Here is a 16,827-nt window from a genome sequence, read left to right as displayed (position 1 = left end):
TTGGCCCACACTCTGCAGCAGGTCCACACAGAGGTCAACGCTGTGGCGGGACACTTGTATATACACCACTCCACGTTTGCTCAACTACGGCTTAATTCATAATCCATATCGCGGCGCAACGGTGCTGCTCGCTAACGGATCAGCTCTTGACGACAAAGCGCCGCGGATGTACTACGGATTATGAATTACGCTTACGTTTGCGCTACTTCCAAGTCTCTCTCTCTCTTAGGGCCTCTGTACTTCCTCTCTCTCTCTCTCTCTCTCTCTCTCTCCCCCCCTGTCTCTCTCTCTTCCTCTGCTGGGACAGAGAGAGCCCGGGGCAGGCGTGGGGAGGGGGTTGAGTCTGATGAGCAGAGAGAGGGAGACGAGGGGGATGGGGAGCAGGAAATGGGGGAGTATGTGGGGGACGGAGACGTGAGGATCGGCAGCTCCCTGCTAGCGCTCCTTGCCAATGATACACAACTGTGAACTGTGGTTCTGCTCTGCAATCTGCTGCTGTTCTTTTTATTTTTTTTCCCTTTTTACTTGCATGTCATAATTGTCAGTCAAAAAGGTTCAAAAATAGCAGCTGTGTTAGAAGACGACGGAACACAACCGAAAACACAAATCTGCCAACGAGGTCGTTTGTCGCCTTTGTGCTTTGTATCGTCTCCGTCTGGTGGAAACCTTGTATGTCCAAAACATGTTATTCAAGATTCAACTAATCCAAAGTAGGCAGATCGACAAGCTCATAACGTGTTGCTTCGTGCCATGTTCCGAGCTTGTAGATCTGCTACTTTTTGAATACTTGGAATATGGAGATAAGGGGTTTCTGCCCCGACGGCAACGATATGCTGTCAGACCCAAGTCGATGGGTCCCCGTACCTCCCCAGCCTCCTCCAGCGCTCCATGTTAGTGGACCCGCGTTAAGGAGTCCCACACAGCAGCTGTTGGACATCTCTCCTCTCACTTCGTACTGCGTGGGGAGTATAGGACGGTGGACCACCGTGCGTGCATGTATGTTTAATGACTGACGAGTTTGGAGGTCCCTCGGTGGCTTAAATCTATGCCGCAGGTTTCGTCCCCAGCCAAGGCAGACATTCTATCTCTCTCCCGGCAGCCAGTGCACTTAAGCTGACCTGGTGAAGAGAGAGAGAGAGCGGCTCTCGTCCTGAGAGAAGCTCTGGTGGTGTCCACGGGGGGCACATGCACTGTTTTATAACTTTGTCTTTGTCGGGTGGAAACTTTCAGGTTTCAAATAAAAAAATGGCAAGAGTAGCAGATGTACAAACTCAAAATGTGTCTCTTCATGCTGCATTTCGAGCTTGTACATCTGCTACTTTTGATGCTTTTGTGTGACGCTGTAGTGTGATCAAAGTTAAAATATTTAGATTAAGATGTTTCTGCCCGAAAGCAACTACTTACAAAACTGTCTCTTGTGAACAAGTTGTCACACAGTAACTAACTATGGTGCGTTTCTGCACATGGAGTTTTCCAATTAGAAACATACACACACACACACACACACTGCATTGAGGACAAAGGGCCAGCTGAGTTACATCATTGGAATGTTCTGTGTGTGTGTGGGGTTGGGTTTAGGGCCGTGCTGCTGTCCTTATATAAGGACTTCCGCAGATAAAGGACTAACAGATTAGGGCTTAATCTCTCTATTTTGGACACGTATAAATAGGAAATTCATCATAGATGGTACTTCTAGTAGTTCAATAGTCATTACTGACCATCTGAATCCCAACCCCAGCAGACACTGTTAAACATTTACTGCCATGGATGGACATCTCCGGCTTTTAATGTTTTAACTTGATTCGGTTCGAGATCGCGCTATACAGCTGTCTATGAGCGTCTGTGCAACAACACACCGGAAGTCGTTGGTCCGTCAGCAAATTGGTTCCCCCCTCATTGACTAACGTTACCTTTTTATCTTTGAATCTAATCGCAGATTCCGATTCTAATCAAAACAAGTTTTATTTATGGCCGGTCGCGTCAATGGTTGCGGTAAAGAAAAAGTCCGTGGTCGGGTGGTGATCTGGTGGTCCACGATCCTCCCGCGATAGGATTGTTTATCCATGAGCTAACTTCTGGTCAAGCACTGGGGTATTTCATTCCCTTAGAAAAAGGCTCGTAAGGCTCAAATACTGAGCCAATGGACTAATTCCCAGCGAACGTGGCACTTAAAGGGATTGTGACATTAAAAAAAAGGTTTTGGAATTGTTCTTATTTTTTTTAGGTTTTCTAATCTCAATTGCACCCAAAAAACATGAACTTTTAACATTCAGTAGATTTTCTGTGATCTGGGGTTTTCTGGCTCAAACAGGTGCTCTGATTTTCCTGCTGTTTGTGATGTAAGATCCTGCAAATCCCATATATGTCAATGGGATTTGCCAGCAGATGTCACTGTTTTCACTGTTTTGCCTGTTTTCATTGTAGCTCAAAAGGCTTCCAAACCCCAAAGAAAACTTCAGACCACAGAAAATCCACTGAATGTTCAAAGTTCAGGTTTTTTGGGTGTAATTGAGGTCATAAAACCTAAAAGAAAAAAGAAAAATAAATGAAAATGAATGTCATAAAACCTTTAATGTGGTAAATCCAGAGGGTTAATTTCACCCTGAGCTTTACAAATGTAATAAAATAAAATGGATCCCATATTATTCTGTATACTCTCGGAGTGAATACATTACGGTATAACCTTTAAAGCTACTGTTCTCTTGCAAGTCTAATTGTATAGGCCTTTCTTTCTGTACTTGGTAGCCATAATGCTATTATGTCTTGCAATCTTTCCATAGAATATACTGAGGTGTTATAATATTATGCAATAGGCACAATGCATTATTAAAGCAGGGTTCTATAGATGTCTCTCCATATGTCGTCGTCTGTGCATAACGTCTTCCCCTAAGTGTGCTGTCACACTGTCTTGAAGCACTTTTATTCATAAGCAGGCATACTTAATTGTACTGTACATTTGGGGTCCTGGGATGCAATACTGTACTCCAGGGGTATTCAACTAGATTAGGTCGGGGGCCACAACTGTAGAATGATTGTGTGTGGAGGGCTGCACAGCGTGCGCGCGAAGCGCAATTCCTTTTGGATTCTACAAATGCATTTTGTGTTCAAACACAAAGATCTATGTAGGCTAATACATTTGTGCACAGTATTAGTACAGGGTGATATATGTCTATACATTGAAAATAGCAGATCTACAAGCTCATAGCGTGGCACTGAGTGCTGTGCTACGAGCTTGTAGATCTGATATTTTCGAAAAATCGTGAAGATGTGGTTCAAATCTGAAAATATATTCTTTCAGTGCGAACGTTTTTAGCTAAAATCTTTGCTTCTGGGGGGGTCCCTGGAACAACATATTTTCAGATGGGGGGGTCGGCGGCCAATTACATATATTTTTGGGGGTGCTTGACATAAAAATTGTGAACGACTGACATAGAAACAGGTTTTTTCAGAAAACAGTCATGATTTAGAAGGCATTTGTAGAATTGTCCTCAGGTCTAAATAGGTTAAAAAAGATATTGACAGTCCCAGTTGGTTATCCATTGTCTGGTAATTCGTTTTCACCTCGTTATTATTTCAATTTGCCCAATGGCATGACATGTTGCATAATCTTAATTCTGGTGAAACATAAAATGAATGTCCGATATTTATGACTTATACTCGTTTCAAATTGCCCTCTGGGTAATTTCAACACGTTGCATAATTTTAACAGCACACTGTTGAAACATGCTTATTTAACATGAATAGAAATGATGCCATAGAACCACAACTCCATCATGCAATCTACATTAATTTGGCTTTTTAAACGGAACAGCATGACAAATTAAAATAACCCTAAAAAGGCATTATTGTTGGCGGACCGGTTAATGAGCGTGTAGAATACTAGTGCCGTTTTCAGCATATGCCCATGTCTTGCGTAGGCAGACGGTCTGTTTTTCAGTTTTGCGGTAATTTCACACGATTGCGAATCCCGGGGGGTGGGGGTCCATTTGATGGCTGCCAGTTTAATCCAGTCCCAAATGTTCTGTGTATGTTTGCAGTATATGCCATTCACTCATGTTCTCTAATATGTTTGCAGTATATGCCATTCACATATGTTCTCTAATATGTTTGCAGTATATGCCATTCACTCATGTTCTCTAATATGTTTGCAGTATATGCCATTCACTCATGTTCTCTAATATGTTTGCAGTATATGCCATTCACTCATGTTCTCTAATATGTTTGCAGTATATCCCATTCACTCATGTTCTCTAATATGTTTGCAGTATATGCCATTCACTCATGTTCTCTAATATGTTTGCAGTATATGCCATTCACTCATGTTCTCTAATATGTTTGCAGTATATCCCATTCACTCATGTTCTCTAATATGTTTGCAGTATATGCGATCCGAGAGGCGGCCACCTGTAACCTGATGAAGCTGGTGGAGAAGTTTGGAGCAGAATGGGCCCAGAACACCATCGTACCCAAGGTGCTGGGAATGGCCAACGACCCCAACTACCTGCACAGGATGACCACTCTGTTCTGCATCAATGTAAGGCTAATGACACCTGCACCGTGATGTTGCGTTCACACGAGAAAGATGCAAAGATCACGGCACATTTGTCGCTTTGTGTATCTTTTGCTCACGTGGTCGCGGACGTCATCAAGCGGCTGTAGTGCCGGTGGGGGGGGGAGATTGAGATAAAAACAACAATCCAGCATGTAGCTTATTAGTAGCTTTGCATCCGGAAGTTGAACCCAGCTCGGCTTCAATTTGTAGTGTTCTGGAATCTTTTGGAGAGCACTTATAACACAGTTGAACAACATAATGAGACGGACACAATTCAGAGTTTCAGAGTATTAGAATCTTGTATTCGAATATGGAGCCAGCACTGAAGCGTTGCAATGGAACACCATGTACTGACTCAACACAACTCAGTCAGACTTTAGCTTAAATACATTCCTACTCCCTCCAGGAGTATGTGGGTCTTAACACATGAGACAATGGGAAGACCCTTCCCTCAGTCCACAAGTCACAGGTCAAATGTCAGTAAAGACAGAAAACAGCTTCTCATAGTTTAGTTTCCCATGAGTGATTTGATCTCCTTAAATGTATAACTTGGTGTATTCCACATTTCTTCTACAGTAGCTTTGTATCTTTTGCAGCAGCTACAAACGTCGGATTTTCTTTGTAGCTTCGCGCCTCTGGCTTCCAATGACAATGAATGTTAGACTGTATCTTTGCATCATGTGAACGCACCATAATATAAGGCTAATAACTGGTTTTTAACCTTTTTAATTTCCCCGAGTTTGATATGCATTATAGGTCTACAGACCCCCATTTCATATGTTTTCTCTCTCTGGGGCTCCGATATAAAAACAATCTATCATTTATCCTTTTTTCTGACGTTCACTAGTTCACTAGTCACTAAGTCATGACTTGCCGTCATCATAATGTTTGTCTGTCCCCCTGACTTCCCCTCAGGCGTTGTCGGAGGCCTGTGGACAGGACATCACCACCAAACAGATGCTGCCTGTGGTCCTGAAAATGTCCAACGACCAGGTGGCCAATGTCCGCTTCAACGTGGCCAAGTCCCTTCAGAAGATCGGCCCTGTACTTGACAGCAAGTAAGTGACATGATGCCAAGTTTGGGGACAAATGACTGACATGAAACCAGTTGGGATATTATTGAGATTTCATGAGGTGTGGGTAAGGGGGATATGGAATGAAAGTAAGTGTCCCCCAAAAGTTAGCAAACCGGCTGTTTATGTCAACCAGGGACCTATGTTGCATGTTCTCAGCTTTCTGTCACCCCCTCTAAAATAAGCAAAGCAAAACTGATTTAGAAAGCAGTGTTCTGTTTGGTATATCCCTGTTGCTAAATTATTCTCCCATCATATTCTGTACATTATCTTTATATGCTGCTAAAGTCTTACTTTTTTTTTTTTTTTACCTTCCTACTGTGTTATATTAGGGAGGTAGCTATGTTGTTCATCCCAGAGGGGAAATTAGGGGTGTTACATAATAGACATCAATAAAACACATTCATTGTGTAGTGTTTAAACCAAATATACTTCCTTCCTTTGATACAGATGGTTACCAATTAATAATTAATCACAAACTTATCATATAAATGAAATATCACATATCTCATAAGTTTAGTCCATTTCGCTAGGTGCAGTGTCGATTATGTATTCATCAATGCATTCATAAATACCAAGAGTTATATTTCCAATCTGAGTGTACTTGGTGTACTTACTAAAAAATGACGAGTCAATCAGTCTAGACAGGTGCGTCACATACTTGCACCAGAAGGCTTACAGATGTAATTATTCCACTCAGCGTGTAATAGCGATTAATTGAGCTCCTCAAAGTGGATAGAAAGGAGATGGAAAGTAGTATAAATAGTAGAGAACGAATTTTACACATTTTTTATATTTTTTATATGATGAAATGGTGATTAACTATTGTTTGACGACCATCGTTCATACAGTATGAAGGTAGTTTAATAGGCATAACGACTACAATTGTGACCATAGGTCGCAGATTACTATGAACTATAACCTGCAAAACCCGTCTGTCGCTCCGTCAGTCACGCCTCCATATACAGTATGGTTGTCAGTCCACGCCTCGTGACATGCTCCATATATAGCCCTCCATATATGAAGATCAACTATGCCGTGTTAAGAAGCGTTGTTGTTTCAGCGCCGGGCAAGGTCACTTCTTGCCCTCAGGGCGTCTTACTGGTGTTAACTTTGTTTAAGCATGTATGCCCTATATAGAGCGTCGCAGTCCCGCCCCCTCGAGAGACCCGGAAAAAACATCCCGTTCATTTTCCTCAGACTTTTTAGAAAGTATTTATTTAAAGACGTTTACGCTGCGGACAAAGCCAACTCTTGCGTGACAAATCATGACAATAAACACAATGTTTTGGGCCAAACAAAGAATTAGAATGTAGAAAAAAAATACTTTTCTTTGTTGTTTTTCTTCTTTTGTAATTATTTGTTTGGTCCAAAATATTGTGTTTGTTGTCATGATTTGTCACGACTCGAGTTGACTTCATACAAGGCTTAAAAGATTGTATGAATACTTTTTGAAAATAAATACTTTTTGAAATGTCAATGGGGAAAAATGCATTAATTTCCTGGGCCTGGCGTCGTCGTGAAAGGGGGAGGGACTGCGACGCTCTATTGCAGCTAATATTTCACTGCACATACCTTCTATGAGTGAATATAATTGCGAACGCAGTGAGCCACTTACTATGACAGCAAGGGCTGAATGTCTGTGTGTGTGTCTGTGTGTCTGTCTGTCTGTCCCGCTGTTACACCACCCGCCCGCCACCAGAGGGCGCAGCTGTAGCACACACACACACACACACAGGGCGCAGCTGTAGCACACACACACACACACAACCACACACACACGAGCTGCGTTCGCTTCCCGCGTTTGCGCGTCTTACTTGTCTATTGGATGTTGAATGAATGTAGTGGCTCCAAAGCAGCGTATGTAATGATGAAAACCTCCTGTACTGTCGTGTGTGTTTGCAGTGCCCTGCAGACGGAAGTTAAGCCAGTGTTGGAGAAGCTGGCTACAGACACAGACATGGATGTCAAGTACTTTGCCCAGGAGGCCATCAGTGGTAAGAATGTAGTTTTTTTTTTCTCTCCTTGTTATGAATCTCACACGGTTGCTCCTATGGTTATGCAATTTTGTTTTGAAGCCAGTTGTGCGGATGTTAGTATCTATAATATAGTGTGATACTAAAGTCTTGAGTGCAGACAACAGATTCCTATATGAAACTTTAAAAAAAACTGTTGCTTGTTTGTAGTCTAAGTGCACTTTCATTTCAACTTTCATCATTGATGTACAATGTCAGCAGTAGTGAAACACATTTGGGTAAAGATTCAGTCTGATTAGAGCCCCTTGGCTTGGACTTCTATTATACATTTTAAAGTTGAATATTTAAAAGAAAAACAAATAGTCTAAAATGTATGTGAGAAGACGGTGTACACAATAGGGCTGACCCAAAGATTAATCGATGTTCAATCGATACGCACAGGAATCGATTTTTAAATTTTGAATCGAATAGTCATTAAAAAAAAAGCGGCTGCTTTTGGTCCGCGAGACGGCCCCATTTGGTCCGCAAGCCATGATCGCGCCTCGCAGCACCGCAACGCCTCCTCCCCTCTCCCCCTCACTACTCGTGGTAACAACAAGGAAGTCAACACACACACACACACAGCAGCCTGCCCTGCACTCATGCCACCACAAAAGAAATCTAAAGTGTGGTTGCATTTTAGAATATGCAAGGAGAACAAAGAACAAGTGGTGTACAGTGTCAACTATGTGACAAGAAATTGGCGTATCACATACGGGATGGCGCAAATGGGGAGAAAAATCGGCGAGATTTCACGCATGGGACAGGGGAAAAAGCCTGGGCTCCAGGCGCGCTAATTTGAGCCGCGGTTATCCACACTTTTCTACCCCAAGAAAGAGCCTCGTCGGAAGGGTCTGAGAGCGGCGTAGACCGCGGCGCAAATTAGCGCGCCTGGAGCTCCAGGACTGGTGTTTTTTTGGTGTTTTCACATCTGAGTTTCAATCGGAAGAGAAGCTTTGATTATAGGCTATATATATTATTTTTTTTGAGAGGTAATGCCTGCGTCAGGCAGTTGACTTGTTACGGTCGAATGTTTTATTAAGCCTAATTATTTGTGCGTCACTGCTTTCATGAAGGCTGCAACAGTTGTTGCTTCAATGCTTATCGTTTTAAATAAATAAATGAGACCAATCCAAGCATGCCTTTCTCTCCGCTATTGTTTAAGGTGCGCGCCTCGCACCGCGCACCTCGCACCTCGTATCGCACCACCCCCCCCCCCCCCCCCCCCGTTGGGTTTCGAAGCGTCGAAGATCGAAACAAATTTATATCGAAGCGTCGATCATCAAAAACGTAATCGAAGGTCAGCCCTAGTACACAAGAAATGTGTCTAAAAACACAGACGGACCTCTTTTAAGACAGCTTAGCTCTGACTGAGAATTAGAAAATTACTGTCCTTATTTAGTCATTTTCTTTCCACAGAAGTGTGAATAGGTGCACATCAAAGAGAAGAAAGTACTTTATTAAATTGGCAAAGAAATCTGCAACATTTCGACCCATTTGTCACATGTCACATTTGCCTGGTGAAGACCGAAAGGGACAAAACGTTGCAGATCTTTTTGCCAATTTAATAAAGTAAGTCTACTGTGGGGTTCTAGAAACAGGCGTGTAGAACTGTAGATGCTTCTTTCTTCTCTTTGATGTTGGCCTTGATACCTTGACATCCACCTTACTACTTGATCCTAAATACAGGCAAAAGATGTGCACACAATCCTTTCTGCCAAATGAATAGGTGCACCATGCTCTGCCCGAGCAAGGAGACATTACCATTATCCAACCTTTTTTCTGTCTCCACGTAGCCAATTGAGATCACTGATCTCTCTTTTTTGTTTTAGTGAGACCTGGCCAAAACAATGGCAAAAACGAGCAAATGATTGATCAAATGGAAATTAGACGGTAGGGTGGTGGCTGGGAAGAGAAGGTCACGTTAATTAAATGAATATAACATACTATACGGTCAAACATAGACACTCCCATCTCATCTTCTGCATACCTATAACACAAGCTTTAAAATCTGAGAAGGTAATAAAAGCCTGCCGTTAAGATTATTATTAATTTATTTATTCCTGTCGGGTGGAAACCTTTTTTTTTTGCAAACGTAGCAGATCTACAAGCTCATAAGGTGCCATATTTCGAGATTGCAGATCTGCTACATTTGCTGCTTTTGTGTAAGGCTGTAGTATGATCAAGTAGTAAGGCATTAAGTTATGGGAAAAACACAGTTAAAATATGCAGATAAGAGGTTTATGTCCGGCAATGATATTATACATACCCCATTACCCTTCCAGTATCCTTGGCCAGAGATAAACTAGCACAGCAATAAATGTTGGCCAATAGAGACCATGTTGGGAATCAAATTGTTCCGTTGAGATTTTTATTATTATTATATATTACTGCCGGCTTTGTACAATGACTACAGAAGAAGCCAACCTTTTTGGCTCTTTAGTGACCTTATATATTCGTGCTCGTTTACAGGAAACGGTATTACTTGAGTGCAGAGTACAGTATCACACCAGATTATATATCGTCATTGTCAGGTGTAAACCTTGTATGTCCAAAACTGTTACATGCAATAAAGGTCCAACCTTCTGACTAATTTATTTTCTCCACAGTTCTGAATCTGCAATAACTCACCGTGCATGGCAACACCACCAAGACAACAAGACAACACAACACACTTTCTGACAAGATATTTATTGATGTTCAGGAGCAAACTGGTTAATGTATAGAGAATTAACTAAGCTGTTAACAACTGTTTATCTTTTCCTTTTTTTTATTACTTACTGTCCAATGGTTGACCAATGTTTCAGTCATACCAGAGGCCTCCTTCGCCGACTGCTCCCCTGCTGTAAACGGGCTCTCTGTACCCAAGGCAATGTGTGTTGCATGATGACTCCTCTCCTAGTTAAACAGTGCTAATCACATTCAGAACCCCTGATCCCCTTTCACCCCCGCTCTTTAAGCTCCACTTATACTTTGTGCTCGACACTGCTTTGCAACTAACTAACTAACTACAAATGAAGCCTTTAGCCACTGTTACTGTATACTTTAGCCAGTCACTGCAGCATGCCAAGTGTCTGTTCATCACCACACACCAAATGGCTGGCTTGGCTCTATCTGTGTGCCTCTTGCCGCACACGGGTTCCTCCAAGTGCTAAACGCGGTCCTTTTCGCAGCAGATGGTGGAAGAAGCTGTTCTTTTTTGTTGTTGCCGATACTCGTCACGAAACGGGCCCGGCAGTCAGCCAGCTTCTTCACCAGACACTTTCGCATGGCTCTCGAAATGACGGGGAAGGTCTGCTTAGTCGGTGGAATGAATAGTCCAATGGGTTGTTTCTGTGCAAAGCTCGTTGCTGTAGGTCGACGCATGCACTTCCCCCCTCCCCCCCTCAAGAAAGTTCACATGTAGTCTCTGATCGTTCGAGGAGTAGTTGCCCTTATCTCAACCCATCCTTTATCCAAGTCCCCCTCCTCCCTGAGTTCACCGTTTAGATTCCCTGTGATTGAATTGGTCACACAAATGAATTTCCCCTCCCCAATGTTCCAGGACGAGGTAATGGGGACCATCTCAGTCATCAGGTGTTTGGTGATTAGTTTAAGTGGGTTCTGATCAGTGGTGGGTGCAGGCCTATGTTCGCTCCAGGTCTTTTCTTTTTTTTTTTCTTTTTTTTTTTGTTGTCTTGGGAAAATAATAAAGTGCGTGGCTATAATTTCCTGCAGTATGTTCTCAACATTGCTCGTTGTGCTAATGACTTTGATAAGCAATACATTCTTTGCTTCTTTCTTTTTTTAGTATGTTTTGATGATTTAACTCATTCTGACCTGAGATCAGATTCATACGAGGTTTCCGCCGGACACACACTGGTCTGATGAACCCATTCTGACCTGAGATCAGATTCTAAAAAATGTCAGTCGTTCTTGGATTTTTCAAAAAATAGCAGACCTACAAGCTCGTATCGCGCCACTCGGTGGCGCGATATGAGCTTGTAGATCTGCTATTTTTCAATAGCTAAAGCATAACATGATGCCAACACCAAAATGGGTGCCCGGTCAGAATGGGTTAAAAAGAGTCCCCGCCTGCCATGTTCTGTAGACACGGCATTGCTAATGTCTTTAAATTCTGTTAGGCACAGATTATTCCTTGGACACAGAAGGGGGCAGGGGGGCTTAAAACATGTATATCTGAAGAAAATGGCCTTTTTGCAACTCTCTATGACAGAACTGGTGTGCCAAAGGCACCATGGTGTTGTCTTTCGCAGAGTTGGAGGTTCAATCTGCCCAAGGAGGGCAATGCACGTGGTTCTCAACCAGTTTAATTTCCCTCAGGGGGTCCATTGGTTCATGCCGTTTACATAGTTGCAGACCTGCAAAGGTCCATTTGGAACCCCCACGAAGGGACCCCTGAGGGTCCCTGGTCACCTGCTTTGAGAACCACCAGGATTAAAACATTCTTTTTAGAAATGGCTTGCTGCAGCTTTCTGACCTTCTGCCCGTGATGGAACTGGTTTCCTTGGCACCGGCTCATCGTCAGTGGAGTCGTCGGACTCGTCACTATTTCGGTCCGTCTCCTAATCGGCCACAGCTGTCAGGGGCCGTGCGATTGAGGGGTGGAGGGGTTGCACTCCTCGCATCTCAATCCGAGGCAACGATCTAAAGGCTAGTGCTTGTTCACATGTATAGTTGCAGATTGGAACAAAACAACATTCAAATGCTGAGGCCCATGACGGGAAGCTTTCCTCTGAATGTGTTCAGAATTGGGGCATGCCTTCAGAGAGAACAAGATGTGGGGCTTGTGTACGGAGGGGCCATGTGATGTTTTCTCATTGGGAAGCTGGGGGGTGCCGGTGGTGGGCAGGTTGAATAAATGGATCATCTGTATTGTGTACAAAAAAAAGACCTCAACTCTCTCCCTCTTCCCGCACCCTTGTCTCATTTCCTACTATTAAATAAACCTTGTTGATTGTCCTATAATCCTGAAGACTGTGAGCTCTTTTTGTTTTCGTTTGTATTCTCTCCACAATTGGGGTGCTGTACTACTGTATTTTAAACCTGAATAAAGTAACACGGAACAGTGGCACAGTGCATAATTTATGTCCTAACGTGTCTTTTTTTGTGATTTTCATCTTTTTTTTCAAACCCTCAAATCACAAACGACGTACTGTGCTATAGTATGCCGTCCGACAGCAAATATGATAAATGTATAATGGGTCTCAATGGCAGATATTGGCACGTCAAAAAAAATCACTTTCACCTTTCATGGCAAATCACTTTCACCTAGAAACTCCATTCACACTTTTTGTAATTCAGCTTACTCTGGAACTTTTTACTTTGAAATGTTTTGTAGTTTCTGAGTTATTTAACTTAAACGCCCAATGCATTCTCAATGGCAATAGCACAAACTTTGGCATGCTACTAGTCCTACATACTTGTACCTAGAAATCCCATTCAAACCTATTTAGGTTCATCTTATGGTTGACTTGTTTGCCTGAAAAGGAATCTTTGAAATGTGTCATAGTTTTAGAAACCCAGTGCTTTCAAATTTGAGAAGTGTACAATGGGGCTCAATGGCAGATATTGGCACGTAAAGATTTGAGTGGGGTTTGAACCCACAACCTCCAGATCATGTAACCAGTGTGCTAAGTCACTGAGCTACTTGCTACCTGCCACAACACAGTTTGCCTTTCCCTTTGAGTAACAATATTGATACAAAAATAAAATGCAAAATATAAACAGATTTGTCTATTGTTTATGTAGCTGTTGTTTATCTCTAGACGTTTGAATGTTTATGAACCACAATGGAAACAAGTCTCTGGCTCTTCTGTCATTATCTATTCAGCCTTTTGAGAACAGCATGCTCACTGGGTACAGAGCCTGTCTGGTAATCAGTAGGTTCAAGTCCTGGCTCTGACATAGTGTCCCAAAATCTTGAAAATATGACATGCTATATTATGCCGACAATAACAAAGCTGTTTTTTAGTAACTTGCAGATAGCTAAATCTGATGACAGGCTGTCCTTGTGATCCACAGGTCCAGGGTTCAAATCCAACATTAGTCTCTAATAGTTGGCCACATGATCGGGAGATGGTGAGTTCAAGCCCCACTCAAGTCTTTACTTCCAAGACCAATTTCAGAAGAACAAAACAAACAATAAAGCAGTGTGAATTGTCTGGAACCAGTGGCTCAGTGTGTTAGAATGCTGCCACATGATTGGGAGATGGTGAGTTCAAACCCTACTCAAGTATTTACTTTTGTCTGCAACCAGTGGCTCAGTGTGTTAGAACATTGGCCACATGATCGGGAGATGGTGAGTTCAAACCCCACTCAAGTCTTTACTTTCAAGACCAATTTCAGCAGAACAAAACGAACAATAAAGCAGTGTGAATTGTCTGCAACCAGTGGCTCAGTAAAGGGGTCAATCCCACCCCAGTCTTTACTGACACTTTGCATTCCACATTAACATCAAGTAGCACAGAAAAGCTTTGTTATAGTAACCAGCAGTTAGCTCAGTTTGAAGAGTGGCTGTGCTTGTGATCCACAGGTCCAGGGTTCAAATCCCACATTAGTGATTTTACACTTTGCTTTGCACACTGACTTTCAGAAGGACAACTTTAAACCAGCACAGAAATTCCCCATGATTGTGTGCCGGTAAGTGGCCCTGCAGGTAAATCTGATGATATCCGTAGTATACCTAGTAGAAGTGTCCCGGTTCAAACCCGACATACTCCTAGTAGGGCGGTGATGGTTCAAATCACTGACACCTAGAGTAGGAGTGGCCTAGTAGAAGTCTGCCTGTTCAACCACTACATATATGGTGCTGGTTCAAATCACCATCACCTAGAGTAGGTAGGACTGTGTTCCGTTAAGTGGCCCGCTGGATAAATCAGATAATATCCCTAGAATACCTAGTAGGGTTGTGCTGGTTCAAATCACCATCACTCGAGAGCAGGTGAGGGGGCCCCAGGCAGAGAGTAGGTCAGGCAGGGGGAGAGTAGTTTGAGGAGGTTAGAATTAAATATAATCCTTTCCTTATAATTTTTGGAAATATTTTGTATTTATTATAAAAAAATATAAATATAATACTACTACTACTATCCTGACCCGACCTCGCCTACTCTCCCCTGCCTGAATTTGAGAAATTTACAATGGGGCTCAATGGCAGACATTGGCATGTCAAAAAAGCACTTTCACCTAGAAACTCCATTCACACTTTTTATTATTCAGCTTACTGTGGAGACACATGCTGGAACGTTTTACTTTTAAATGTTTTGTAGTTTCTGAGTTATTTAACGTATACGCCCAATGCATTCTCTATGGCAATAGCACAAACTTTGGCATGCTACTAGTCCTACATACTTAAACCTACCAACCCCATTCTAGCCTACTTAGGTTCATGTTACGGTGGACATGTTTGCCTGAAAAGGAATCTTTGAAAGGTGTCATAGTTTTAGAAATATAGTGCTTTCAAATTTGAGACTTTTAACATGGGGCTCAATGGCAGATTTTGGCACGTCAAAAAATCACTTTCACCTAGAAACTCCATTCACACGTTTTATTATTCAGCTTACTGTGGAGACACATGCTGGAACGTTTGACTTTGAAATGTTTTGTAGTTTCTGAGTTATTTAACTTAAACGCCCAATGCATTCTCTATGGCAATAGCACAAATGTTGGCATGCTACTAGTCCTACATACTTAAACCTACCAACCCCATTCTAGCCTACTTAGGTTCATCTTACGGTGGACATGTTTGCCTGAAAAGGAATCTTTGAAAGGTGTCAGTTTTAGAAATATAGTGCTTTTCAAATTTCTAAAACTATGAAACATTTCAAAGATTCCTTTTCAGGCAAACATGTCCACCGTAAGATGAACCTAATTAGGCCAGAATGGGGTTGCTAGGTGTAAGTATGTAGGACTAGTAGCATGCCAAAGTTTGTGCTATTGCCATAGAGAATGCATTGGGTGTTTAAGTTAAATAACTCAGAAACTACAAAACATTTCAAAGTAAAAAGTTCCAGCATGTGTCTCCACAGTAAGCTGAATAATAAAAAGTGTGAATGGAGTTTCTAGGTGAAAGTGACTTGACGTGCCTATAGAGCTGCCATTGAGCCCCATGTTAAATGTCTCAAATTTGAAAGCACTATATTTCTAAAACTATGAAACATTTCAAAGATTCCGTTTCAGGCAAACATGTCCACCGTAAGCTGAACCTAAGTAGGCTAGAATGGGGTTGGTAGATTTAAGTATGTAGGACTAGTAGCATGCCAAAGTTTGTGCTATTGCCATAGAGAATGCATTGGGCGTTTAAGTTAAATAACTCAGAAACTACAAAACATTTCAAAGTAAAAAGTTCCAGCATGTGTCTCCACAGTAAGCTGAATAATAAAAAGTGTGAATGGAGTTTCTAGGTGAAAGTGATTTTTGACGTGCCAATGTCTGCCATTAAGCCCCATTGTAAATTTGAAAGCACTATATTTCTAAAACTATGACACATTTCAAAGATTCCTTTTCAGGCAAACATGTCCACCGTAAGATGAACCTAAGTAGGCTAGAATGGGGTTGCTATAGGTGTAAGTATGTAGGACTAGTAGCATGCCAAAGTTTGTGCTATTGCCATAGATAATGCATTGGGTGTTTAAGTTAAATAACTCATAAACTACAAAACATTTAGAAAAAGAAAGTTCCAGCATGTGTCTCCACAGTAAGCTGAATAATAAAAAGTGTGAATGGAGTTTCTAGGTGAAAGTGACTTTTGACGTGCCTACAGAGCTGCCATTGAGCCCCATGTTAAATGTCTCAAATTTGAAAGCACTATATTTCTAAAACTATGAAACATTTCAAAGATTCCTTTTCAGGCAAACATGTCCACCGTAAGATGAACCTAAGTAGGCTAGAATGGGGTTGCTAGGTGTAAGTATGTAGGACTAGTAGCATGCCAAAGTTTGTGCTATTGCCATAGAGAATGCATAATGTTTCTCATCCTCCGCAAGACCCATTATCATCACCGCTATACTTTTAAGTATGTTGCGGTAGAGAGAACGTCTGTAGTACAGCGGCTAACAGCCATATTGTGAGAGAACCTTTCACTTGGTGATACAAGCGTGAAATTCGGCATGAACATGCCTCTGGGTCACCTCTTTAACTTTTTTAACCGAGCCAGCGAAAAATCCAATATGGCGGTCATTTTTCAAGA

At 42.1% G+C, this 16,827-nt stretch overlaps 1 protein-coding gene across 1 annotated transcript in view; it reads left to right on the top strand.

Annotated features, from left to right (window-relative positions):
* Nucleotides 1-12,711, top strand: part of ppp2r1bb (protein phosphatase 2, regulatory subunit A, beta b) — a 29,074-nt gene extending 16,363 nt beyond the window's left edge. Inside the window, exons 12-15 of the mRNA XM_083773677.1 lie at nucleotides 4,380-4,534; nucleotides 5,468-5,610; nucleotides 7,531-7,622; nucleotides 10,250-12,711. Of these exons, the coding sequence (XP_083629803.1) occupies nucleotides 4,380-4,534; nucleotides 5,468-5,610; nucleotides 7,531-7,622; nucleotides 10,250-10,266 (407 nt within the window). The 3' untranslated portion in view covers nucleotides 10,267-12,711. The remainder of the gene's footprint in view (nucleotides 1-4,379; nucleotides 4,535-5,467; nucleotides 5,611-7,530; nucleotides 7,623-10,249) is intronic.
* Nucleotides 12,712-16,827: the final 4,116 nt, after the last annotated feature.

The sequence above is a fragment of the Protomyctophum parallelum genome (genome assembly GCF_964188405.1).
Source record: "Protomyctophum parallelum genome assembly, chromosome: 9".
Classification (NCBI taxonomy): domain Eukaryota; kingdom Metazoa; phylum Chordata; class Actinopteri; order Myctophiformes; family Myctophidae; genus Protomyctophum; species Protomyctophum parallelum.
Note: the sequence above shows the minus strand (reverse complement) of the source record. Positions and strands in the feature narration are given on the sequence as shown.